Consider the following 27,456-nt stretch of genomic DNA (forward strand, 5'->3'; position numbering starts at 1 on the left):
ATCGGGGTTTGGACGGGGCAACCCCGGCCAGGAGACGCCTGGGCCCGGCAGCCTTGCCCCCACGAGCCCACTGCAAATCCATTCAAGGAACAGGCTTTTCCTCTGTCTTCTCCTACCTGGAGGTGGGTTTGGGTTCCCACCACCAACACTGGGCTCCTGGGCACTGCTTGTGCCTCGCTCCGTCCCACGCCGATGGCAGGAATTGTTTTTTTGGGCAGAAACAGGCAAAAATGAGCCCCAGCTTGTCAGGCCGTGGCCACGCTGCCTCCCTCCATCCCGTGGGAGCACCCCATGCTTCAATTCATGCTTACGAGGCGGTTTTCGAGCCTGAGAAGGTTGAGACAAATGCCAAGTATTCCTAATTAATCACTATTGCTATTCATTATCATTCAAGGTGTTTTGCATATTAACTAAGCAGGCAGAAAACGTGCTCAGCAGGGCTTATCCTCTGCCACAGTTGTTTGCTCCGTGAGCGGGGATCCCTCCTGCTCACAGGGCACCCGCAGTCTTTCTTTAAAGCCATTGCCGGTGGCACCTCACCCTCTGCTCCTCGCCCCTTTTTGGGGGTGAAACTCCCCCTTTTGCCATCTTTTCCCTTAGCCACCCCAGAGCCCAGTAGGGAGCAGCGCCGATTTGGTGGGAGGACAGCCAACATCGCAGATGTCTCTCTTTTCCAGCTCTGATGTCCTTGGTGAATCCAAATAAATTGCAGGTGGCTCTGGGGGAAGTTTGGGAAGGAGCAAAGAAGGGGAGAAAAATCTGCACCCTGTCTAGAAATGACCCTGGGTAACACATTTGACGGCGTAATCTCTGCCAAGCCTCCAAGATAGCTTTGTTGGGCAAACAAAACTTGCTCTTCTCCTTTTATTAAATCAATTGTAGAAACAAAACGTGAAGTACCGGCGCAATCGGGAGCAAAGGTTTCAGCGGAGCCTGGGTAGTAGTGATAGCCCAGAGGCAAAGCACAGCCGTTCCCATGAAATACCAGCTGGTGCCGTGTGTGATTTTCCATCAAATTTATCATAATCTAAAACTTTAACTAAAAAGTTAGAAAATAAAAACCCCAAAATACATACAAAATCCCTGAAGCGTGTCCTAAGTGCTGAGTTGCTGGGAATCAAAACTTGTGTTGGATCATAATATTTAACGAGCACTGGCTCTTAAATAGAATTTTATGGTACCACCTCTTAGCATTCACGTCAAAGGCACTTGCATTCATATCAAAGAGGTGAAAATGAACCAAATACCATGTTTTTTCCTCTCTAAGCAGAGCCAGCGGCTTCCTTGCAAGTACAGGACTGGTGTTGGAGATGCGTTTGCTCCCCGAGATGTTCACGGGTCCCAGCCTTGTCCCTCTGTTGCAATGACACATGGAGACCCCAGGGACAGACAGGTGGACGGACGGACGATAGCACGGAGCGGCGAGGGGCGCTGGAGGTTAGGAGCGGAGTTATCTGCTCTGCAACACCCACCCCATCATTCCACATCAGCTTTGGGGTTTTATTTAGGTAGAGGAGCGCAGGCGAGTTTGCCGTTGAATTCAGACGGGCAGCAGAAACCAGCATTTCTGCAGTGAAATGCCCTGACCCCCAATCTACAGCAGCAGCGTTGAATTCCGATGCACGAGCAGAACGTTAACACCGATAACCCCATCCCAAAATCCTCCGCAGAAATACTTTGGAGCAGGATCTACTGCTGAGAGCGCAGTGGGCCGGGGGTAAAATGAGAGCTGAGTCAACCTTATTCCTCAAAATTAGGGGCAATATCTGCACAATTCAAAGGACTTTAAAGTCTCTGCATGTGTATAAAGGTTTGCAGGGAAAGGTTTGTGCTTCGCTGGATGGCTCTTGTATGTGACATCATCTGTGCGGGGCACGGTAGCAGGTAATGCAAAAATACGGAGCATCAATTCTGATAGCTCCAAATGTCATCAAGACAGAGTTGACTGTTGCTAAATACAACCCCAGGTCCTGAATTTTTACATGCAGAGTTGTCGCAAAGACCTCGAAGCCATGCAGAAGTCACCATGTGCTACGTCTGGGCACGATCCTCGGGTCTGGCTGGGGCTGCGGTGTCACCGTACCCTGGCCATGGTTGCAGTGGCCATTTCTGCAGCAAGCGTTCCTACCTGGGTTAAAGTAATGAAAAATTAATCACAGTGTTAAAGCAATAAATAATTAACAAAGAAGGATTTTCCTGCAAATAAAACTGGTTCTGTCCAAAGCCGGATGTAGCTTTGCAGCGAGCCTCCAGCCTGGCCCCAGGGAGCACGGACCAAGCCAGCACCATGCCGCAGGGCACCAGGAACCGCTCCCCAGCTCAACGCCTCACGCATGGCCAAAAGCATCACCATGGGATGTCCCGGGGTCATCAAAGGCCCTTACGAGCAGACAGGTGGATGCAGAAAAGTCTTAAAGCCTTGGCGAGTGCCAGGGGTTCAGACCTTGGAGTGGGTCCGGGAAGATGTGATGGGGTACAACCATTGCCGGCTCTGCCACAGGCAAGTCACCGACACAGTCCACACCTCTGCACTTTCTCCACCAACGTGAAAAATGTAATAAAAAATACAGGAAAGCATATTTTTTAAAGCTCTAGTGCCTGTATAAGTGAAGAGGGTGTAACTGCCTGGTTTTTAAATGCCAGTGGTTTTGTCTTTGGGTTGCTCACACCCCTGGTGCAGGAGGAGATCACCCAGCCATGGACCAGGAGTGGTGGTGTCCCTGCACTCTTGGTTTAATAGGTAGTTTGGCTCCAGGATCCCCCAAACACTCAGGGGGGGATACCACAATTAAGGAAATTCTTCAGTCTTGACATAGAAAATCATTCTTACTTGGGGGTATGGAGAGGATGCTTCTAAAGGAGTCTGCTGACCCACCCAGCCGCTCAGCAGCCTGGTATGAGCCGTATCCTTTCTTCCAGACCAACCTGAAGTCTACAGAGGACTCAACGGCAAAGGGGTCAGCCCCAGCAACATGTTCATCGACTACCAGTTTTCTCTTGGAAGAGTTTGGTTGCCTGTTATCCCACGGGAATTCGTTTCTGCTGAAGGCAAACCTCTTCCAGTCTCTTCTTTTTGTGCAGACTTCACGTTCATTGCAGAGGAATTTTGCCTCCAGGAGCAGGGGCTCAGACACTTTATAAATGCTTGATAACTCTGGCCACTTCTTCTGAGTTACTATTTTATTAAAAAAAAAGATTTATTGTGCTTCTGGATGGCTCAAATTCACCGAGCTCACCAAGGTGGTATTTTTTGTCTCTCTTATTAGGTGTACCCAGCGGCAGTGTCACAGCCTTTAATAACACGCTTTAATTAATCCTGGAATTCTGAATGTGCTATTATGCTCATATTTCAAAGAGGGGTCACAGCAGTAAAGAAAAATCTACATTGCTTGCGCGGGGCCACACCAGGAGCCCGTGGCAGACCAGGAAATTAATCTCTTAATCATTCTGCCAATTTGACCCGGCGGCGAGAGCAGAGACCGACGACTACCTGAGCTTTCTGAACTGATGAAACTATTTCCATTATCTGGGCTGGCCTTTCCCACCTGCAAAATAGGAGGAGCGGCTCTGAAGTCCTCTGTGTGGCTTTGGAGATGGCTGCTGAAAAGCGCTGCGCGAGGGCTAGACGTCACGACTAACCACCCGCCTCTCCTGGTTTGCAGTGTTTCCTTTCTCGATGACTGTAGGAGACAGACCCTGTTTGGATACAAGTGATACCAAGAACAAGACACGAAGAGGCTCCACTCTGCTCCGTCTGGATGGTGTGAACTTGCCCCTCTTCCATCGGCTGTCTCAGGAAGCTGCTCTCGGAGAGGTTTTGTCCGTAAGCAAGGATAAAACCCCACCACACTCAGTGCTGTGCTCCTCAGCAGGGCAACATCTTCGGGCCAGGTTCTTCTGCCATTTACACCCATAATTAGCTGGGTTGCTCTGCTAAGATCACTGATACTGTTTCAGGTTAATATTTCTCTACCCGGCCTTTTGCAAACAGCTGCACAGCTTTCTCCACAGACAAAAAGCGTTTGTCAACTTGGCGTCTGCTTTAAACCTAGAAGATGAGGCGACTGTGAAGGCAGTTTATTCCCGATTCACTCGAAGAGGCCTGGGAGCTGGGACTCCTGGGCTCCGATCCCAGCCATTTATCAGCTTCTCTGTGCGTCCGTTCATGCTCCCACACAACGAAAAAACGCAAGAGTCCTGGTACTCGCCAGCAGGGAGCCAAACACTGAAAGGGGAAGGTAGGGAGGAGGAAGAAGGTAGAGAAAGTGCTTAGTGAGGGATGGAAGTTGGAGAAGAAAAGGGTGGAAAAGCAAGGGGTGGAGGAATGATGGTAGAAGCTGAAAAGCTGAAGGAAGAGAGAGAAACATCAGCAGAGAAGCAGCAGCAAAGACGCAGATGGAAAAACGTAAGGAAGAAGATAAAACATTTCTGAATGCCGCAACGTCTACGAGCGAGAAAGGATATGAGGTTGTAAATGGATTCTTCACTTCCTTCCTCTTAAAACCACAGAGGAAAAACGAATGAAATACATTCCAGGGAGCTGGTCGAGGTCAATGCCACAGGGAGAAGCTGGATTGCTCCCGCCTGTCCTCCTTGTGTCACCCACTGCTCCTCCTGCCTGAAGGGCAATCTGGCCATTAACATGGGGAGGTGAGAGAGCAGTGAGGAGGTGTCCCCTCCTCTCCCCACTGCCAAAACCCTTCTGAGACCTTCCTGTTGACATCCGGCTGCTTTTGGTGTTGCTCTGTCTTCAAATACTGTTGGTGCTCCGCCGCCTCGCCATTCCCTGAGTTCAGACTCTGGCACTGGTGGCAAGCCAAGGCAGTCCAAAGAGGCAGGGTTGGCATCAAAATGATAAATAATAACCCTTTTTGCAAGAAAAGGATGACTTCAGTCCTGCACAATTAAATCTCTCCAAGCAGAGGTCTCGCAGGACTCCGATATTCCCCAGATCATTCAATAGCAATCAGAATATATGCAAAGCAATAACAGCTCTTTACTAGCTAGCCCATAGTAAAATAGATTCATAGTTTTATATTTAACAAGGAAAACAAAGATGAGTCACCAAGTATTTTTTGTCTAAATACAAAAAAGGTTTTGCAAATATTTGCAGTTTGAAAGGCATTTTAATAAAAGTTTGCTGAAACTCTTCTACAAAGTTTTCTTTGTGCAGATTTTAAAGAATGCCTGCATATCATTCACATCATAATATATTACTATACTGCAGAGGACACACAGTATTCTTGTATTAAAATGTCAAACAGTTTGATTTGGATCAGTCATTTTGTCAAAGAAAATCCAGTAGGGAAAAAATAACCTTTAAAAATACCACGTTTCTTGTATTTGCCAGTTAAATATTTTGAGCATCACAGCGGAGAGGGGTCCACTAACTCAAGTCAGTTATAAACACCCGTAGAAAAATGGTTTTTAAGGCAATCAAGTGAGCTAAAAAAATCATTGTAGATGGTCTTCTTGAGAGTTAGACATTAGTTTTCTTCTCAAAGGGTGGGTCTTTGCTAGTTTCTCACAAGGCCTTGCTAGAACGTCCTGTACCCTTTCTTGGTAAGCTCTCTCTGCTGCTAGACCTGATTCGTATTCTCGACGCTTCTCTTCTTCCTCAGCATCACGGGCCTGTTGTCGATAGGCAATTTGAGCCCTGAGTTGCTCTTGGTATTCTTTTGCTTCCTTTACTTTTCTGGAAATGAAATAGCTTATTCATGAAGTGTGGGTAACAAAAATAAACAGCTTTATTATTATTATTTAATCTGTTAGCATTCAACCTTAGACCAAAGAACCATTCAAAACTCTTTTTAGGTGTTAAGAATAACTACCACTCTATTAACCAAATGCTACGTGCTAACCTTATGTTCTTCAGAGAATGAACTGCATTCTGTTGTATGTTATAAAGGAGATTGCAAATCAGTGCTTAACAAAAAAAAAAAAAAAAAAAAAGAGCAAGGACAATCCCCGGTAACCAGCACGCCTTCCCTGCCCCTGACGGTGACAGTGAGAGGACAGAGAATGAGCGTGTCGGGTCTCAGCCCTTTGCTAGCTCGGGCTCATTGCTGCAGCAGCCTTACACCCCATCTCCACTCCCTCATTCGGAAAATAACAAGTTACTGCCAACGGGGAAGGCAGGGCGCAGGCTCCCGCCGCTGCGTTGTACTAATATTCTAGGAAATGGCTGTCAGAAGAAATCATTCTTCCATTCTACTTCAAGACTCACGTATTATTTTCGCTACCCTCTGGAGCAGCGGTGGAAGCCTACCTACACGCTGAGGCACACCGACACGTAAAATGCCAACGGTCTAGTCAAGACTTGTGCGCTAACGCAACACAGCCGAACCACGCAGCGCGTACTGACGCCACGGAATGCCATCTTTGCCAAGTGAAGCATAGCCCAAATGAAGCCCAGCGTGTTTCCCTCAGAAGGGTGAGATTTCTGCCACATCCAGGAGATCGTTACCAGTAAAACCATCGGAGAACACAACAGATACTGGCTCTGGAAGGAGCTACTTGGTCACCTCCCACGGACAAGTGTGGAGAAAGGACGGGAGTACAAAACGGAAACGAAGCGAAATAAAGCCCTTTGCCCTAGGCTTCTCATGACACCCAGAGGAACGTTTCAGCTACTGCGTATAACTATATTCTCACCCTGAGGAACCGTACGGTAAGCAGAAGCCCATGCAGCTGGGTTACGTGCAGTAGTCTGGTATTTTGGTGGCTGGCTGACTGATGGTTTAAGGGATGTGTGTGGGTGGAGTTTAGCAACGAGCCTGAACACACGAGTTCGCCTAGGTAAGTAACCAACTATCCTTTCATTAACCCGCCTCCCCAAACCTCTGCCACTCCTAATAACAGCTCGGAGTATGAGAGGATGTATTTAATAAACATGATGGGTGTACGTCACATGATGGTCCAAAAAGACCAAAACCAGGATATGTAACGAAACACCATTATTTGTATGATGAGGTCAGAATTAGTGATTTAATACCAATTGCAATATAACAGGGCTGCTATTGAGCAGTTTGGAGCAGAGCCTCTCTGAACAGAAGAAAGCCCACCCAGTGTTCTTCGAGTTACCTGAAAATGAGAATTAGCCTACTCACAAGTTTAAAAGATTGATCTGCAGTGAAGTGAATCAATGGCATAAAAGAAAAATACCTCGCATATTTTTCTTCTTCTATATGCTTGAGTTCTGTGATTGCTTCAGCTAATAACTTCCTCTCTTGAACAAGTTCTTCCTGTTCCTTTGCATTTCTCTGCACTGCAAAAAAAATAATAAATAAATACTTTTAGAAGGCAACAGCACTGCTAAGCTTGAAGGGACAGCGAGACTGTATTGAAGCCAAGTAGCCTAAATAGCAAGTCTGAGTTTTGTTGCTTCTGAAGAGGTACACAAACAACGGCAAGCGTATTCTCAGCTTATTTGTTTTTCCATCCACTCAGAATAGAAAAAGATTTCACATTCAGAACTTCATAATAATAATAATAAGAAGAAGAAGAAGAAGATAATTAATAATAATGATTGCTTGTTCATGCAATCCTTACTTTACTAGGCTTTGCTCTGGTGATGGGAAATGAGTGTAAGGAATGCCTGTAGGAGTAAAGCTTCAGAAGCGGATTCAGAGACAGTGGCATTGGTGTCCACTCAACCGTGCAGCCTGTGCGTGCTGGGCCAGATGATCTTCCCAAAAGCAGCGTGTTTTACTGCCTCTGCCTTTGCCAAGACTTGCATTCATGCAGTAGGTTTGGTGCACACACAGCGAGCTGTTATTACTTACACTTCTCCTCTAGCTGCAGTTGTCTTTTATCCAGGACATCTTTCAGTAGCTGCTTCCTAGCCTCCTTCTCTGATCGCGTTTGCTCAGCCTTCTTGGCCCAAACCTTCGCCATCTCTTCTTTGAGGAGCTTGTCCACTTCTTTTTCTCGCTGTTTCTCCTCCTCCAGCTGTCGAGCCAAGTGTGCCAGGTAAGTCTGTTGCTCCTTGAGCAGCTCTTGCTGCAAACACAGAGACAGTTGCAGATCTGAGTAAGAGAGTTCAAAAAAGCCTTTCCAAACACGAAGAGAAGCGGTGATTTGCGGACAATGTGAGAACTGGGAACCTAGAGCTCCATCCCAAACCCTGTTTTGGGAAAAAGTTGTGCAGAATCTTCTTCCTGGCCAGTCGCCAGCGCCTGGACAACAGCGTAAGAGCAGAACAAATGTAGAGTTGTCTCTTCCCCTATAGCAGCTCAGCTGCCTGCAGCACAAACATTTTACAAAGACTTTCCACAGCTGACCAAGCTACTCCACCCTCACCTGCATGAGAAGCCTTGGGACCTATAAATATAATAATAATAATAATAAATTTTGTGCCAAGGTCTAACAGTGAGTTTATACAACTTTCCTAACCTACGTGAGCTTCTAAATACCCTGAGCAGAGTAATGAAAGCAGCTCCCTGCTTTGTCTTAAAGTTACCTTGAGACTCATTTTCACCCTGAAGTTGGACAATCTGCTTGTTTTAAATTTAGGAAGTGACAGACACATCCATGGTTCCATGGCCTCTCCAAGATATTTAACATGAGCTTTTGCATCTATATATTCAGCTATTGAAGATTTAAAAACGTTTTTTACTATTAATGAATTAGAATAAGTTAAATATTTACTTTCCTCTGCAGTTACAAATATATACTAAATCAGGTCCACGAAACAAAAAACATTTTTCTAACCGCCGTTACATCCATGCAGTGTAAAGATGAAAAAGCTCAGGTGATTTATACACAATGGAATCTGCAGAGAGAGACAAGATTCCAGGGTTTCCTGAGAGCCCCCTTCTTTTGTCTAGCCCGGCTGATTGCAAAGCATGCTTCAAAGTACTCACTGTGGTTTTAACAGCTAATGGGCTTCTTCAGAGAGGTCAAGCGCTGGCAGGAGGAGAAGCAACAGGCTATGCAACAAAAGAATCAACTTGTTCAGACAAAAGGGCTTGTGTCTGATCTCATTTATACTGTGCAGTTCACTAAGGGCCACAAAATTAGTCTCAATGAGGTACTGCCCCACAACTTCACAGTGAACACCTCTAGCCCTTACTTTTCTTTTTGTTTTCTCCTCAGCGTCTTCCTGGGGTTCCTGAAGAGATTTTTCCAAGATCTTCATCTCTAGGGCAAGTTCACTTTGTTTTTCTTCATTAAGACGATTCTTCTTCTCCTGCGCTGCACTGAGCAGCGTATCCCTGCATTCCTTCTGTTTCTGTAGTTTCTCCATCTGAAGTTGTTCCTTTTCTAGCTTAAGCAGTCGCTGCTCTTCTTCCTACAACAGTAAAAAGAGCCAGCTTGTAAAATCATGGCATAACTTCAAACTAAGTGATGGCTAGAATTAGTTTAATTGGAACACTGAAGAGCAAAGGTAAATATTCTTGCTGACATTAGAGGATTAGTGTCATCCATTAGACCTGTTAAAGCATGAACATTTTAGCATATCATTCATTAGAATTCAGGATTTTTCTCTTTATTACATGCACTTCAATATCAAAACACCGGAATGCCTGATGTACTCCAGATATTTCAAGCAGATAGACAGAGTCATCTCTTTAGAGAAATCGATATCCTTGCAGCACGTATGATCTACATCCAAGTCTTCACACGCAGCCACAACCACTAACCGATACCACAGCCATGTGTTCCTCCTGTTTCTGCACAGATTATCTGCCCTGTGTCTGTGCTGGATGTTCAGAGCGCTGCATCTCTAGTGGACGTAAGGTTGCACAAAGTAATTGTATCCTTATATTCTGATGGGCAGTTACTGAATTTCCGTGGCTTCAAAGCATTCCACTTTATATTGGAAAGAACGGGAAAATGGACAGTAAAGTTGAGTTCTTAAGAAACAATGAAAAATAGCAAACATAGATCAAGATGTATATTCGAGATTATTTAGCCAAAAGGAAAAAAAATGCCCAAAGCAGCATCAATAAAGTAACTTAGGATAATTCCTGAACATCCTCCATTTGAATAAGTTTACAAGCACTCACAGTCATAAAACAGTACGTGGCCATCATTAGCTTATCTACAGAAACAATGCCTCACCTGCCTTAGAATCACAGACTAGAGTCATAGGATCGTTTAGGTTGGAAAAGACCCTTAAGATCATCGAGTCCAACCGTTAACCCAGCACTGCCAAGGCCACCACTAAACCATGTCTTCAAGCACCACGTCTACCCGGCTTTTAAATACCTCCAGGGATGGGGACTCAACCTCTTCCCTGGGCAGCCTGGGCCAGGGCCTGACAGCCCTTTGGGTGAAGAAGTTTTTCCTAATATCCAACCCAAACCTGCCCTGGCGCAGCTTGAGGCCATTTCCTCTCGTCCCATCGCTTGTTCCTGGGGAGAAGAGACCGACCCCCCCCGGCTCCAGCCTCCTTTCAGGCAGTTGCAGAGAGCGATGAGGGCTCCCCTCAGCCTCCTCTTCTCCAGGCTGAGCCCCCCCAGCTCCCCCAGCCGCTCCTCCCCAGCCTTGGGCTCCAGCCCCTGCCCCAGCCTCGCTGCCCTGCTCTGGCCACGCTCCAGCCCCTCCATGGCCGCCTTGGGGTGAGGGGCCCAGCACTGAGCACAGGATTCGAGGGGCGGCCTCACCAGTGCCCAGTGCAGGGGCACCATCACCTCCCTGCTCCTGCTGGCCACACTGTTCCTGATACAAGCCAGGATGCCATTGGCCCTCTTGGCCACCTGGGCACACTGCTGGCTCATGTTCAGGCGGCTGTCGACCAGCACCCCCAGGTCCTTTCCCGCCGGGCAGCTCCCAGCCACTCCTCCCCACGCCTGCAGCGGTGCCTGGGGTTGTTGTGCCCCAAGGGCAGGACCCGGCCCTGAGCCTTGTTGACCCTCACCCCGTTGGCCTGGGCCCATCGCTCCAGCCTGGCCAGGTCCCTCTGCAGGGCCTTCCTGCCCTCCAGCAGATTGACACTTCCACCCAACTTGGTGTCATCTGCAAACTGACTGAGGGTGCCCTCGATCCCCTCATCCAGATCAGCAATGAAGATACTGAACAGGACCGGCCCCAACACTGAGCCCTGGGGAACACCACTGGTGACCGGCCGCCAACTGGATTTGGCTCCGTTCACCACCACTCTCTGGGCTCGGCCGTCCAGCCAGTTTTTTACCCAGCGAACCATACACCCGTCCAAGGCACGAGCAGCCAGTTTCTCCAGGAGAATGCTGTGGGAAACCGTGTAAGAGGTTTTGAAGGTACACAGTTTTTTCTTAACCTGTTTTTAAATTAAATGTCTCTTTTGTAATGTCAATTAATATTCTAACATGAATTAGCAGGTTTGCCATAAACAACGTGTCTAATCTTCCCCATACGGAAGTACAAGCTGCACCTCCTAAGGAACATAACTTGTTATGCTGGACGTAAAGCACCCACGGACTCTTCCAGTGTTTCAAAGCCAAAGGTGACTTTGCTATCTTCCTGAACAGCCAAATTCACTTTCAGAAGCTGGTAAAACAGCTTTGAAACTCAGTATATATTATTTGAACCAGTAAGTAATAAAAAAAAACCAAACAAAAACAAATCTTCAAACAATAAAGAAGGAAAGAAGGTGGAAATAGTTAGCAGTCTACTGGGCAAGCTGGCACATGTCTTTGGCTGAATTCTGACGTCAGTGAAGTTGTATGAGAGCAGCCGAGGACGGGATCCATGGTGCTTGCTCTGTGAAAGTTTATACGATGGGGTAACACAACATTGCAAACGTACAAAGAAATTGTTACCAGCCATCCACCTGCAAGCCGGGACCAAAGTGCTATGGCAGAAACTCGTCTCGCATTTGTGGGACTACACCCAGAATAACGTATTTCCGTCACCTCAAGGTATCACAATTCTTTAAGGGAGAGAAAAAACAGAGGGGGAGGAAGGCAGCCAGTATAGGTAACAGCTAACGAAAAAGCTAATGCAAAAGTTGCTGTCTCTTTTGTCATCCAGCCTGAGGTATCTTGATGCACACATATGGTTTCTCACTTCCCTAAATAATCTATTTCCATTGCAACAACCAGAAGAAACCATTATACAGAGAGACGCTTAGCTGTCCATAGCGTGTCCTTCGCCCAGATGAAGCCCCTGATCATTATAGGCTGACAACTCTGTACCCAAAAAACGCGTAATGTGGCCATCTGTCACATCCCTCTTCTGCTGAAAAAGGATTACATCCTTATTCAATACAGAAACTCTCCTTTATGGACCCTTTGAAGAAAGCTTTTTTTCAGAGACTAAACCACTTTACCAGAAATTTATCTCCTTGACGGAGCCCGAGGCAGCTGTCTCCAGGGGAAGCTACAAAGTCTTCTACTCTAATAGCATTTTTCTGAAAAGGCCAGTTAAGTAGAAGTGTTCTTTGCCTGGGAGGTTTGGCAGTGCCTTAAAAGTTGTTACAAGAAAATAATTTTATTCTGCATGTTTTTAAGTAAGTGAAACGTTACAGTCTAGCTTGGAATAAGGATTCCACTGTCTCACAGCCAGGATTTTCAGAGCTTTAGATTCATTATTGTCATTATTTTTAAAAAGTAGTGGACTATATATCTTGCCAGCATCAGCTTCCAGTGCCTAACAGAGTACCCTGAGCGATCATTCAATCGCTACGTGTAAACAGCTGCAAAATGAAGACTGAGTCTGAACTAAATAGTCTCCCATAACTCACAAAGTCAACGCAGAATACTGTGAACTAGCAAGCCCCACTAAAGCCAGCACACCTACAGCAAGCCTACACTGGGGAGAGATGAGGAAAAAAAAAAGAGGGTAGTGGCCAAACAGTTGGGCCAAGGTAGCCAAATGCCTCCCGCGATGTGACGCCCAACAGCAGCCAGCACTAATAGGTGAGAGAGCTTAGGCGCTGCTTGCTAATTTGTTAAGAAAAAAAAAAGAATGTGGATTCTTTCAGTCAGCTGGGGCATAAGCAGTTGGGATTTTTCATAGAAATGTGTCTCCTCCTGTATGTGTCAGGGTCCTGAGTGCACCAACAGGCTCTGCAACCTCCCCGCAGGAGCCTTGGATCACAGAGCTGGGAAAGAGCGGCATGAGAAAGGGCTGAGAGGAGTCGCTTGGGAGCTGCCGTTAGGCTCAGTCTCTCGCCTTTGGTGCCTACATGAGCTACGTTGCAGGTACGCCTGTGCCCGAGGTTGATCCTGATCCAGACCTGCTGACTTGACTTGCTGGCTTCATCGTGGACTTCATTGCTACGGACCTGCCGGGCGGTTTGGACTGTTAGATGACCCCGGTTACTGTCAGCAGACCTGCTCTGCTCCGTTCTTTCGGGTACTGTGGGACTCTTTTTGGGGAGGACAGCGTACCGCCCTGCTCTGCTGTCACCTTTGGCTCCTGGCTCGCCTTCTCTTCTGGGAGCAGCACGCCCTTGCTGCTTCCTCCCAGTGCGCTTACCGTGATGATTAAACGTATGCATCACGGTTTGAGATCTGGCATTACGCATTACAGCTGGGACACGAGACTCTCTAGCTATCCCACAGGAAACTGGAAATCAGAAAATTGCAAAGATGCCTGGCAAAAGCTTCAAAACATTTCCATTTCCCACAAAGGCTCTGAGGGGCTTCGAATGCCAAAATCCTTTACAACGCTAAGTTTCAAAAGATGTATTTCCCTCTGTAAACAGGAATGCATTTGCCACAGCTCTGGAAAAGAGGTTTAGTATAATAGGACAGTCTCAGATACTAATGGAATCAGGGAAGATGCAAATAAGGTATGGATTAATCTAAATGTCTGGTAAGCCTAGCTTTAGGAGGGCCTAATACACAACCCTGAATTGAGAATGATATGGAAATTACCAGCAATCGAGCCTCTTCTTCCTTCAGCCGCTTCACCTCCTCTCTGTGAGCACTGAGCACCGCTACCTGGGCACTGAGCGCATTCAGGATTTCCCGACTCTGTTCTGCTGATTTCTGCATCTCCGCCGCCTCTCGCTTTTCCTTAGCCAACCTCTCCTCTATCCAAAGCCCTGCAAACATCTGCTCCTCCTCCTTCTGTTGCTTTTTCAATTCCTCCTTCAGAGCTAGCTGGGCCAGCTGGTCTTCACGCAATTCCTTCTGATGCTTCTTCGTCTGCTGTACGCGAAGCTCCTCGCATTGTTCTCTGAAAGGCAACGTTAAAAAAAGAAAAGTCGCAAAATAATAAGCAAGTCTGGAGATCTGTGGTGGATGGAGGCTCATAACTACTCAGAGGACTACGGCTCAGGATGCCAGCTTCCACACCCGGTCTGACACTGACTCCTTGGGAGGCCTAAGGAATCACAGAGAGCCTGATTTGATGGAGATTTTGACCTTAATCAGTTGAAGAGCAGGTCCTATATTTGATTTATAAAAATATATACACACGTACAATATATAAATATTCATATATGCAAAGTGTATTTTATATATGGAGTTGGAACACGTGCTGTGTGCAGTTTTATATATATATATAATTTCTTTTAACATATAAAACACATGCACGCTACGCTTGTTCAAACACGTAGGTTGCTCTTTATTCAAATGAAGACTTAGAATAGGTTTACTAGTCACTTGAAAGCTCATTCATATTCAGAAAATACTCTGCAAGCAGAAGTTTAGGTTACGCAGTTGAACAGGAACCACTAGAAACGTATTCATTTTTTTAAATCAAGTTTTGTGGGATAATTCAGAAGAGTTGCAATAAGAGCCTGGAGAAGCTAGAAAGTCAAATAAGTAACACAGCTTTCAGTTTTCATTTACTCACTGCAATTGAGTTGCAAATAAGCAGAATATTTATCTTCAGTTGAAGAACACACGACTATTTAGAGATTCTGCTTTTATTTTTACAAACAAAGCACTATCGAGATGAACGTATGCTATCAAACGATGTTTAATTTGAACAATATACAAGCATTTTAATTCTGTTCTATAACCGGGATATAGATTTTCATAAAATCGAAAGATGAAACTAGCAGACAATGGTGAAGATCTACAAGCGTTGAGGATCCGTAAGCTCTAAGGACGTGTGATAGACACACATGAATGCTGTGAAGTAAAAAGATATCTCACAATTTCATGCTGGATGAAACCATCTTCTACAGATTATTGCAATGCTATTTGGGAATTTACAGCAGACATAAGATATCATTGACTGAATCTTAAACCACTGCATGACAACAGTAGTTACCTGTACAATGTGAAATACTTTATACAACGTTTAGCGGACAATCCTGTGTAGCAAAAATATTAAATATTCATCAAGCAACTATCTCATAGTACTATCATTTTCCACGATAGTAATTTAATTTTCATAACTACGGCAATGAAACAAAATATGAATGAATCCCATTGCCTAAGATTTTTTTTTTTTTAAACTTAAAAGCAAAATTGAGTTTGCCAGCACTAAAGAAAGATACTTGGTGGTTTGCTTTTTCATGCTAAGGATCTGTCTTTGCAAAGCCTTCACTTTCCCAAATGATTCCTAAGTCCAATAGCTGCTGTCTCCATCTAAACCCACATCTATATTCCCTGACCTGGGTTTTGGGTATAGAATTAATAGGAGCGTTATTCTCTGTCTGGGGCCATGGGTTCACACCTCCACAGAGGCTACAGAAACGATGCAAATTTGGCCTCTCCCTGAGGTCAGCTGCTATATCCGCTAGCCACGAGGCAAACAGGGAAAGAGTTTAGCAACACAGGATGCGACTGCTGCTCTATAACTCATTTCTGCCCTAAAACTAGTAAGATTATGCTCCAGAATAATGGTTTCTTTACTTGACACTGCTCCTTCGTCACCTCCCGCTCACCTCCTGCTAACAAACGCAGAATGAGCGCAGCTCCTGGTATCGTTAATATGTGGCTGAGGCAACTACCAGCGTGTAATAATTATGTGTTGGCTTAGAAGATCTGCCAAAGCTTTACCAATAAAACTCCACGCTAAGCCAGCCTAATAAAAATTACTTAGAGCTTATAAACCACAAAGAGCGTTTCCCAGAATAGCTGTCCTCCAGTTCAGAACCGGCTGAACAAGCTGACAGACAGAAAAAGCGACAGTGCCGAAAGCCAGCCTGACCCTGTTCTCGGTGCCACAGCGAGAGCCATCCAACCAGTCACACGTACAGTGGAGCGGTACAAAAATCAGAGCTGTAACTGCGGAGGGGAAAGATCGCTATGCCTTGCTCTCCCTTGGTGCTGCAGGAGTGAGATACAGCCAAGGAACACAACGCTTGACCTGTAATTTCATGCAGAAGCAGAGGTCTCACCACATTTTCTTCCTGTCGGCATTCGCTGTTTGCTGCCTCGCATTTCAGCTGTAAGGTTCTGGGGCCGAGGCCATCTCTGTCCTCATCTTCTATTAGTAAAGCACCTAATGCCGTGGAGGCAGTGGTGAGAGGCGCTAAGCACTATACACAAACGATAAAAGGGACAGCAGTGCCATGAAAACAAAATTCTTATTTTACTTGATATCCAGAAGGCATTTCTAACCTCTTAACTGTCCCTGACTGAGAAGGAACAAAAGTAATCTGCCGAGTCCCCTTTCATCAACATCAAGTCTCCGTAAGATAAAGCCTCCCACACTTAGCACTTTTCTCCCCCGATCCTAGGACACGCCACATCCTCTCCCCAAGCGTTGCGTTCTTCCCTGAGAGTTGGGTTTGTATCCTCTAAAGGAGAAACTGTCCCTGGAATGAGGAACCATCCTCAGCTCCGGTCTTCAGAAGAGAAGGGTGAGGAAATACAGGAACAAAGGAGCAGATTCCAGTGCAGGCTAATGAAAAGGGTAAAAGTAAAATGTTTTACTTCCTTGTGTGAGATGGGAACCTTCTGCCCGCTCATTCACTGGTCGTCCCAACAACGAAAGCAGAGAACAGCGCAGCGATGGGCACGCCGTGAGGCACCGCACGCTCCGAGAGGTGCCCCTGCCTTCAAGCAGGTCAACAAACCCACTACGGCATTGCCGGTTTTCTTACGTTTCAACACGGAGATCTATCTTCCAACGCCTGGGTAGGAGTTAGTGGTGATTAAAGACTACGGTACTCATTAGTATTCATGAAAAACATATTTCTCAAATGTTCTGAGGGAAACATGTCATTATTAAGATTTGAAATCTTACACTATTAGAAATAACTGTATTACCTTAACACAATGGGTTCAAAGTTCTCTCAGCAGTGAAGGAATATAGAATTAGTTATTCTTTTCCATGATATAAACTAATCTGAATTTAATTGAATTCTCAGAGGGGAAGAGAAGTTAAATAAAAGTTCAGCATGGTTAGAATTTTAATATAAAATAACCCTCTAATTGCTTGATTTCATCAAAATAATTCCTTCAAAGCAGCTTTTACCGCAACCTATAAACATCTGCTCCCCCAGATGGCTGTTTTTCTTCCTCACTTTGCTATCCTAAGCTTCTTAACATTAAAATTGTGCCTGTACGTAGCCACTTCCCAAAGACAGAAACTGCATTTATTCCCCCCGTCCCCCAGTTATTTATTCATTTTATGGCTGCAGTACAGAGTTGCTGTGATGATAACATTCTCGGTATGGATGCTTCTGATGGTATCACAAGAAAGAGGATGTAAGATGTGTTTTATGCAAATTTTAAGACATTGCCAGTTGCTTTGAAGATGCCAATGACGAACATGTCCTCGGGCTAAAACTGGCTGAATATCTTTTCATACAAGTTGTAGCCCTTCATGAAAATGAATTCCAGCGGGACTCCGGTGGTCCAAGGACTGTGCCCTCTGTCACCTTGTGATAAAGGATTTTTCCTGGCTAAGATCACTACTGAGAAGCTGTTAAATCTGTACCCTCGGGCTACTGCTCCAAAAGAGCGTATGGCATCCTGGCTTGCATCAGGAATAGTGTGGCCAGCAGGACCAGGGAGGTGACGATGCCCCTGTGCTGGGCACTGGTGAGGCCGCCCCTCGAATCCTGTGCTCAGCGCTGGGCCCCTCACCCCAAGAAGGCCATGGAGGGGCTGGAGCGTGGCCAGAGCAGGGCAGCGAGGCTGGGGCAGGGGCTGGAGCACAAGGCTGGGGAGGAGCGGCTGGGGGAGCTGGGGGGGCTCAGCCTGGAGAAGAGGAGGCTGAGGGGAGCCCTCATCGCTCTCTGCAACTGCCTGAAAGGAGGCTGGAGCCAGGGGGGGTCGGTCTCTTCTCCCCAGGAACAAGCGATGGGACAAGAGGGAACGGCCTCAAGCTGCGCCAGGGCAGGTTTAGGTTGGATATTAGGAAAAACTTCTTCCCCGAAAGGGCTGTCAGGCCCTGGCACAGGCTGCCCAGGGCGGGGGCTGAGTCCCCATCCCTGGAGGTATTTAAAAGCCAGGTAGATGCGGTGCCTGAGGACATGGTTTAGTGGTGGCCTTGGCAGTGCGGGGTTAACGGTTGGACTCGATGATCTTAAGGGTCTTTTCCAACCTTAACGATTCTATGATTCTAAGAGCTTCCTTGTGGTACTCTGGAATGATGTACTGGAGCGCTGTACGCTATAGGTGCTCCTATACCTCACATTTGAGAATCTATAGCTGCAAAAGAGTGGAACACCTTGCTTAAAGTTAGAAGAAATATAAAGAAGGCTGTATTAGGTTTCAGAAAGACATTCAAAATGGTTGTAAATTCGCAGGCAAAGGGAAACAGAAAATCATGTGTATATCCACCCATTACTGAAACGGCCTCCCAGGGCTCCTCTGGCTGTGCCCTAGAGTAGCGGTCTCCAAAGTAGGGTGTGCAAGACAATCCATTGGGGTGCGGGAAGAAAATATGTTTTGTACCAATAATAAATAACATTAAAAATAAAAATAGTGTTTATTTCATCTTCTTCTCACCCTCTTTTAACTTCTATTTTTGCCTATGTTTTATAATGTACAGTAGTACAAGCATATAATTTATAAATAAGTAAACATCCTTGGGGTGAGCGCTAAAAAAATTTTTAATGATAGGGGTGCGCAATCAAAAAGGTTTGGAGACCGCTGCCCTAGAGGACAGGTTGTGGCACAATTACAGATTTCTGGTTGTGGATCTTCAATAAGTGTTGGTTTCCTGAAGAGCAAAGCCTCCTCCCAGATCTCTGCATGGACCAGGATGGTTTAGGAGGAAGAGTAACAGCTAACCGTGGGGGGAAAAAAAACAGATTTGGGGCTACTTAAAGATGAGAAATACATGCAGATTCAGATATGAGAAGTTACTAATCTAATCAGAATTGATCACCACAGTAGAGACTCCCTTTTAAAATATTACTAAGCATATACATGAAGAAAGGTATCTGTCTTTCAAAGGAGAGATCAACAGACAAGGTGAACTCTCGTCAGCTGGTGTTATTAAAGTTCTTGTTTTTTACAGGGACCTTAATTTAAAAGTAGAAAAAGACAGAGCTAGAGGAACAGGGGGAAGAACTGACCATGGAAATGTATTTCCATTACGTCAGGACACTTAAAGAGAAGGACTCTGGGCGCTGTAGGATGAAGATTCATTTGCAAAGATACTCAAAGACTGCCACTCACAACAGCTGTGAAGAAAGAGGATTTTACTGCCTCTAAATCCTCTGAAAAACTGCAGCCAGCAGAACGCCACCAGCAAAACTCCAGCAACACTTTTTAATGGGAGACTATGTGGTATGAATATTGCCTAGATCCAAGAGCAGACTGGGAAATGTAGAAGGACGATGGGAATGATCCCATGAAATCTGAGTGAAGCAGAGATCAATAGGGTGGTACTGGGAAGAAAGAGGACCTGAGACATTATAAAGACAGGCAACGGCAGCATGAAAGTCCAAGTACATATCACCAGATGATGAGATTCATTGGTGGGACTCATTTTGCAATTAAAATATCTAAAATTAGGCATCTAAATAGAAATCAACGTGTGAGCTAAATTCCCATTCTAACCAATGGGAATCGAGTCAATGCAGTCAGTGGAGGCTAGGGTGCAGTTCAACTGGCAGACCAGTATATACCTACTTTAGGATGACATTAGGTTCCTTTAACTGTCCTGATCTCAATGAAGATCTGCTGAGTAGAACACGATTCCGTATTCCCAATGAATAAAAAGATACCAACACTTAGACACCTACCTTTAGGTGTCTAAATCGCAAGCTGAATCCCTTCTCCGTGGTATGGAAGCCAAGCCTCAAGTACAAAAATAAGAGGCACTCCAGCAGTGTCTCCTCTAAACAGCTTTAAAGATGAATTTCAACCACTTTGTATGATGGGTAGAGAGCAAACTAGGAACTGTAAATTGCGAGGGCCATATTTTAACACCAGCATGTGAATTTAGAAGTGCATACGCTGCCTTACCACCTGTCTCAGTCAATAAACCAACATTTATCTGTGAAATTAGTTAATTAGAGTTTATGCACTCGTGAAAGCAAGTGTTGATTTTTATCCCCAGCCTCTAGCACACTGAGAAGCAGGTGTTGTGGATTTCCATAGCACTGTGGGAGACTGGGAAGAGACACTTCAAATGATTACAATTGAATTACATTAATATTATTTTCATCCCTTCCTCAGAAAACCAAATTTCCAAGAACTGAGCAAGTCAGATTTCATGCCAAGGCCTCAGGGCCTGATAAACACCTGCAAATCTTAATGACTTCAAAAGAGGCTGCCAAGCTCAGCAGCCAGGAAGACTTGGCACAGAACTTCAGGCTGCATTAAAACCTTAGCTGGTACTCTTGAAAAGTATACAATAAATAAAACCACTGTCTTTTTGGACAATCTGAACTTTTCAAGGATCTTGGATGTATTAGCATGATTTAGGCCAAATTAACCTTCCCTGAACCCTTTTCATTCCCATAGTATAAAGCTGAAATAGAACTGTATGCCAGAACAAGGAATTACAAAAGCAGCTGACAGCCCAGGGATGCTCACACAGGACAAGGAGTTTCATACTACACTTGGAAGAATATTTTCAGGGTATCTCAACGCTTAAATCGAATAATGGAGACAGTACAGTTCTTCGTACCTGTTGCCTTCATCTCTAGCAATGAAAATTTTTCTCGCATGCTTTCCTGAGCGTTGCAAATTTGGCTCCCTGGTTTTTAGAGGCTGCACCCCTTCATCGAAAGTCAGAAAAAGACCATACTCTGCTCCACCGCATGCAACATAGCCGAGGCCTTTCAACTTCTAGCAAAGCTCATACACCTCTATCCAAACCACCCTAATTTTTTTTTTGTTTTATCAGTTCAATCACATTCATCTTTCCTTCCTCAGTTTATTATTGTCACCTTCTTGTTAAATTGCCTTTTTGTATTTACTTAACCCAAATTCTATTTTACGATACCTGAATTGCTGCTCTCGCTTTTCAGCCACCAGTTGTTGTCTTTCTTTTTCTCTCTTCTCTCTCAGTAGTGTTGCTCGCTTCCTCATTTTCTCTTGTTTCTCCAGTACTGTTTCTTCAAGTGACTCCATCTCAGCCAAGTACCTACTTTCCTCTGCCTCCAGAAGCTCACGAAGCCTGTAATGAAAACATTTAAACAAAAGCTAGAACAATCCTTCTGTTAAACGATAAAGTTCTAGTTTATTTGTTATGAGCGCAAAATGGGTACTGGGCTCCTTTCAACGCTTCTTGCAAATGCCAAAGAAGGGAACATCCAAGAGAACATCAAATTTGAACTCGGGGATTGCTCCTGTTGTGCCCGTGGAGGGGATCTTACAGCACAAGACGAGTGATTCTGGCCTGGCACAATTTAAGCTCCTTATCTTACAAACCCATTTCCAGTGCTGCTTTACAACTTCAGTCCCCCATTAAACAAATTCTTCTAATTTCCAGACTACATTTGTGACCAGCTGATATCAATTTGATCTTGTATACTGTTATCCTTTAGCGTAATCCCTCCCTGGTATTTACCACCCTTCTCTACACATCTCTAATTGTATCTTCTCTCCAACTACCTTTTGTTATTTTAGCACCACTCCATAAATCACTTCATCCCAAAAGACCTTTGATGAGAAAATTATGTCAAATCGGCAACTTTTAAACACCCCACCATTTACCTCTCTATTAATCCTTGCAGTATGAAACCTGGGGCTAAGGAATCCAGAAACTCGCTAATTCCAGCCCGAATGTAACGGGCTTCTGGGAAATCACTCTCACTTTTACGCAATGGGATGCCCCTGCTACTGCATGAGCAGCAGTGCTATGGACCTATGCTGGCACCGCTGGTGGGAGTTAGAGTAGCAAAGCCAAAGACCTACTAATTCTGGACACTGAATTGCACTCTCTCCACCACGTACTGAGCCCAGTCTCCTTGCAAACACAGCATGGGGATCTTAAGCAGCTAAATAAGAACAAATCCCACGAAATTCGACAGAAATTCTGCGCCTGGGGAGGAATAACCCCATGCATCGGTGCACGCTGCGGACTGACTGGCTGGAGAACAGCTCTGCAGAAAGGGACCTGGAGGTCCTGGCAGACAAGCTGAACATAAAGCCAGCAATGCACCCTTGCGGCAAAGGCGGCCAACAGCATCTTGGGCTGCGTGGGGAACCTGCCAGCAGGTTGAGGGAGGTGATCCTTCCTCTCAGCGCTGGTGAGGTCTCATCCGGAGCACTGGCTCCAGTTCTGGGCTCCCCAGCACAAGATACAGACTTAGAGGGGCGAGCCCAGTGAAGGGCCACTAAGATGATTAGGGCACTGGAGCAACTCTCCTAAAAAGGAGAATCTCTCCTAAAGATCTCTCTCCTGTGAGATCTGGGACTGTTCAGCCTGGAGAAGAGAAGGCTCAGGGTGATCTTAGCGGTGTATATAAACACCTGAAGGGAGGGAAAGCAAAAAAGGGAGACATCTTCTTCTCAGTAGTGCCCAGTGACACAACAAGAGGCAATGGGCGCAAATTAAAACATGTGAAATTCCACCTGAACACAAGAAAACACTTTTTTTTTTTACTGTGAGGGTCGTCAAATACTGGAACAGGTTACCCACAGAGGTTGTGGGATCTCCATGTGTGGAGATAAGCAAAATGTAAATGGACAGGGCAACCTGCTCTAGGTGACTGCTTGATTGGACTAGATTATCTCAGGAGGTTCATAGAATCATAGAACCATTAAGGTTGGAAAAGACCCTTAAGATCATCAAGTCCAACCGTTAACCCCGCACTGCCAAGGCCACCACTAAACCATGTCCTCGAGCACCACGTCTACCCTTCTTTTAAATCCCTCCAGGGATGGGGACTCAGCCCCTGCCCTGGGCAGCCTGGGCCAGGGCCTGACAGCCCTTTCCGTGAAGAAGTTTTTCCTAATATCCAACCTAAACCTGCCCTGGCGTAGCTTGAGGCCGTTCCCTCTCGTCCCATCGCTTGTTACTGGGGAGAAGAGACCGTTCCTTCCAGCCTCAATGATTCTGTGCAATTGGTGTACAACTCCTGTCCTATGAAGACACATCAGATTGCGATACCAAACTGATGACCTTCACAGCTCCAGAGTCACTTAACAGGAACGAGTAACTGAGAAATTAAACCATGCGATTTTTTTCTAAGATCAGCAGAGCACAATTCTGTTCTTTACAAGACAGTAATATGCCTCACCTTTACTATTTTTGACAGACTTCTGCCAAATTTTCGTTTCCTTCAACTGCCTGTGCTGCAAAGTATTACTGGTAGGACCAAAACATGAATGAGGTTGCAACAAAACCCTCAGTTACACCCAACAATTAGACCTTCTGACACTTTTATCAACGTACTCTTCGTTCTCTTTAAAAATCAAGCAATGCAAGTGCTATAATACTACTTTTATCTTGCATTTGGCAGACAAGGCTCTAAATGCCACCTAAACTGTACTAGTTACTGTGTTTGAATACGTATCTCTAGCGATTGGCTCGGTGACTAATACTAGTAACGAGTACTGTTTGCTCTACATCGCTGCTTGACTGCCAATTAAACACGCCTACGCTTTCTGTTACGATGAATAACGAATACCAAGCCACAACGCACAGTGTAACGCACAGAGCTGAGCTCAACTGAGCGTTTTCCCCATAATCGCTCCTCTAAGCGTACCGTTAAGTTGAAAATAGTAGGGCAGATATTGGTATTAGCTACTCGTTTGCTACCTCTCTCGTCTCTCATCAGTCCCTGCCAGGTACTCCTGCATCGTCGCATCCACCTTTCTCTGCACAACGCCGTGGAGCCATTTTTGTTCGTTGCGTTGCTGCCACTCATGGACGCTGCGACACTGGTTGTGAAGCTTTAAGAAACCAGTATATTCCAGGAGTTCCTTTTCTTTCTGTCTGCGAGCCGAGACAAAATTTTCACTTGTTTGTTCTTTAGGAGGCTTAGCTCTCTGTAAAAGAAAGCGTGTCAGAGAATCCTTTAGGTTGGAAAAGACCTTTAAGATCATTGATATGTCAGTGGTGAAAATATATAATCAGGTACTCTGGGTTGTTTGTTTTTTGTTTTTTCTAGTTGAATTCATGACCAAATAAGTACCTAACACCAAATGATGAGTTCAGGGTAAATCCCAACAAGCCTTGCCTTCACGACACCAGTACAAGAGCATGAAATGGCTTCAGGTGCCAGCACTTGCCTGTTGCCCAGGCTATGGTTTACATCTTACCCTATTTAGCTGAGAGGATGGCTGGGGTCTGGTTTACACCAAACAAACGTTCTCACCGCGGGTAACCTCCAGCCACCTCCCTCTCCCACAGCCCGGAGCCCCTCACACACCGCCGCACCCCACGGCACCCACCCGTGGCCCACGTACCCCCAAAGGAGCGACCTCGCCCCGCACCGGTACAGCCGGACCGGTTCCCCCAGGGACCCGCAGCGGGTGGCAGCGGGTCCTGCCGAGGCCCTCAGCCCGCCCCGCCGCCGGCCCCTCTCAGGGTGCCCGCCCCAAGGACCCCGCACCGCCCGGGAGCGGAGCGGGCTCCACCGGCACCGGGGCGGTCCCTCACCAGCGCCAAGGAGTGCGGGACGGGCCCGGTCACCTCCCGCCGCCACCGCCGCCGGGCCTCCATAGCCGCGGCCCGGTCAGAGAGGCGGGCCGCCTGGACGCGCCGCCCGTTGCTACAGCAACAGCGGCGGAAGTGACCTCATGACGTCGGGGACGCCCCTGAGGAGACGCCGTCCGACGCAAGCGCAGAAGGGAAGAAGGGGGGCCCGCCGGTGGGGCTGGGGGGGCGGCTGTCATGGCGGCCTGAGGCAGCCCCGGCCCCGGCCCCGGCCCCGGCCCCGGCCCTGGCCCTGGCCCTCCCCGCTCCCGGGCCGCAGGCAGCCGTGTGGGCGCTGGGCTGCGGGGCCGCAGGTCCTCGGAGGGTGACAGAACATCCATGTCCCCACAGAGCCATGTGCCCCTCCACAGCGTAACGTTACCTCGCTGGGAAGTGCTGGTGACGCCTAGTGAGAGCAGAGGCTGGCACAGGTGGGTACGAGAGTGGAAAAGTTTTGAGTTAATAAGAGAATAAAAGAGAAGATCGAGTTTTAATGGCGAGCATGGGTTCTCCATGCCCGTGGGTTGGCGGTCGCGGTGTGAACCCCACCGCTCTCTGGTCAGGACGGGCAGGCCCCTGGTAGAGGCCTCCCGTGGTACGTGTCCTGCCGACCAACGAGCTCCGGAGCTGCCCGGAGCGGAGGAAAATGGGAAAGGCAACATTGGCTGTGGATCAGCGATTGCTTCGAGTTCATTGCCCCCAAAGAAGTCACAGGATAAAGCCGTTGCTGAAGCTTTGAAGCCCAGGAACACAGATACTGCCAAGAACTTTGCTTTCTTGCAGATAATCAGGACTTGGCTGATAACGAGTTGAAAAAATGATCCAGAGGAGGAAAGGTCAATGTTTAAAGTTGACTGTAAAGCTTGTTTTCCTTCCACTGCAATTTGCAGTGCAATTACTTCAGGTATCAGTGATGGGATCCTCACCTGATCAAAGCACGCTGTATGATACACAGCATTTACACTCTGGAGTACGTGTTATGCCACCGTGGTAGTGCTTGAACTGGAATCTCAAGTTTATTTCGGTAGAGACTTACGCTGTCATCCTATCGTGACTTAGTCTTTGAGATGTTTGGGAGAGGGAAACAACTTCACTGCTGGGAACTGTGGCTTTTCCTGCTGAAAACTCTCGTATCTAAGTGTTGGGAGGGCTGAATTTAATAGTTTTGCCTAATATTTTATGGGGCGTTCAATGGGAAATGTTGCCTTAGCCTTAACTTTTACACAAAACCACAGATTCATTTTATGTATAATAAATAAATAGCCTCCCTATTAATGTTTTTTGTGAAGTCCCTCCACCAGCTTTGAAAAGATTTCCTCCTGAAAAAGCTGATTTTAGTCCAAAGGCATGACAGATGTCTTGTGACTTTAACGCTCGATGAAAAAACAGATCCCTCTTAAGTTATGTGCCACAGGGGATCCTGGTCGCTGCCAGAGCTTTAGATGTGGGCTGAGGTTTGAAACCGCTTTAAGCGGAGTGCAGCCGGTCGCATAAAGGGACGGAGTCACCTCTCCTCTCCCCGTTCGGACAGATCGGCACAAAGATACAGCTCATGTAGTTAAACCCTAGTAACGGGATGATGTGGCTCCTCAGGTTTGATCTGCCTTGGCTCAGCGGCGAGACCGCGAACGTTGGCAGGAGGGAAGGGCTGGGAATGAGTGGGGGGAAGGACAGTGCCACGCGATGAGTTAAAGCAACTCGACAAACCAGAGCCATTTTTCAAGAGCAAAATCTGTGGTGGGAAAACCCAACAAGGACAGTAGGGCCTTTCTGCTCTTCGAGGAAGCGTAAGAAGTTGATTGATATCAGCTGATGAACAATTCCCCCTTCTCTTTCTACAAAAGAAACCCTTTACTTTTTCTTCCAGAAGAAAAATTAACTAATTTTAAGGGAACCAAAGTCATCCCCACCCCTCATAAAAGACAAAACTTTTGCTACAGTGGCTGCCTATTCCTTTTGTGTGGGCTTGTGGTGAGCCAGCACTTGGGTGCACCAGGTCCCTTCCTTCTACAGAATCAAAAGTCCTTCTCTCCCCTCAGAGGTGCCCTGGGCTTCCCAGGCTGGGGCTCTGAGAAGTTGCCAGTTCCTCTCTGGTTCTGAATTCCCCCCGGGGTTTCCTCAGCGGTCACGCTCCAGACCGTTTCAGGTTCCTCTGGTCATGCTCCCTTCTAAGCCTTCCTGCCAGTGCCTTCAGCCAGTCTTCAAAATACTTGCTTAGGGAAATCGTGACTCCTGATTTTTATGTCTTTGGGGTACTTTTATTCATTTTTTTGGAGGATTTGCTGTTTGCTCAGATCCACATGACTGGCTGAGTCAGGAAAGGGGATAGGAGAGTCACACAAACATGCCTCCATTGACATGCTCCGCATGAGTAGCAGAGCTCGGAACTTATACTAACATACGTTAAAAATACAAGTTAAAAATAAAGCCTTTCCTTCAGCCCTGTCTTGCAGCCGGTACCTGCCAGCCGGCGCCGCGTGTCTTGGTGCAGAGCCACGCGGCCCCAGCTGCGGCAGGAATGTGCGGTTTCTCCCAGGAAAGCAGCCTTACGTCTTGGCTCTCATCTCTCGC

At 46.5% G+C, this 27,456-nt stretch overlaps 2 protein-coding genes across 4 annotated transcripts in view; one reads left to right on the plus strand and one right to left on the minus strand.

The window, feature by feature from the left end:
* Positions 1–851: 851 nt before the first annotated feature.
* Positions 852–24,962, minus strand: CFAP53 (cilia and flagella associated protein 53). 3 transcript variants are annotated; one of them, XM_087772770.1, is made up of 9 exons: positions 24,850–24,962; positions 24,007–24,236; positions 21,244–21,417; positions 13,806–14,109; positions 9,074–9,292; positions 7,785–8,001; positions 7,165–7,267; positions 2,831–5,695; positions 852–2,128 (listed from the first exon to the last, which is right to left on the minus strand). In XM_087772770.1, the coding sequence occupies exons 1-8, from the start codon at positions 24,910–24,912 to the stop codon at positions 5,455–5,457; spliced, it is 1,551 nt and encodes a 516-aa protein (XP_087628896.1). In that variant the 5' UTR covers positions 24,913–24,962; the 3' UTR covers positions 852–2,128; positions 2,831–5,454. The 3 variants fall into 3 exon arrangements, with proteins under 3 accessions (XP_087628896.1, XP_087628899.1, XP_087628897.1); XM_087772773.1 differs by having other exon boundaries at positions 24,007–24,183; positions 24,850–24,951; XM_087772771.1 differs by lacking the exon at positions 2,831–5,695.
* A 63-nt stretch (positions 24,963–25,025) lies between these two features.
* LOC104010855 (tetraspanin-36) overlaps positions 25,026–27,456 on the plus strand; it is a 30,763-nt gene continuing 28,332 nt past the window's right edge. The window contains exon 1 of the mRNA XM_087772838.1: positions 25,026–25,316. The gene's annotated coding sequence lies outside the window, so the exon portion shown is untranslated. The remainder of the gene's footprint in view (positions 25,317–27,456) is intronic.

Source organism: Nipponia nippon, unplaced genomic scaffold (assembly GCF_047370975.1).
Source record: "Nipponia nippon isolate SJK-2023a ecotype South Korea unplaced genomic scaffold, ASM4737097v1 scaffold_37, whole genome shotgun sequence".
In the NCBI taxonomy this organism is placed as follows: Eukaryota; Metazoa; Chordata; class Aves; order Pelecaniformes; family Threskiornithidae; genus Nipponia; species Nipponia nippon.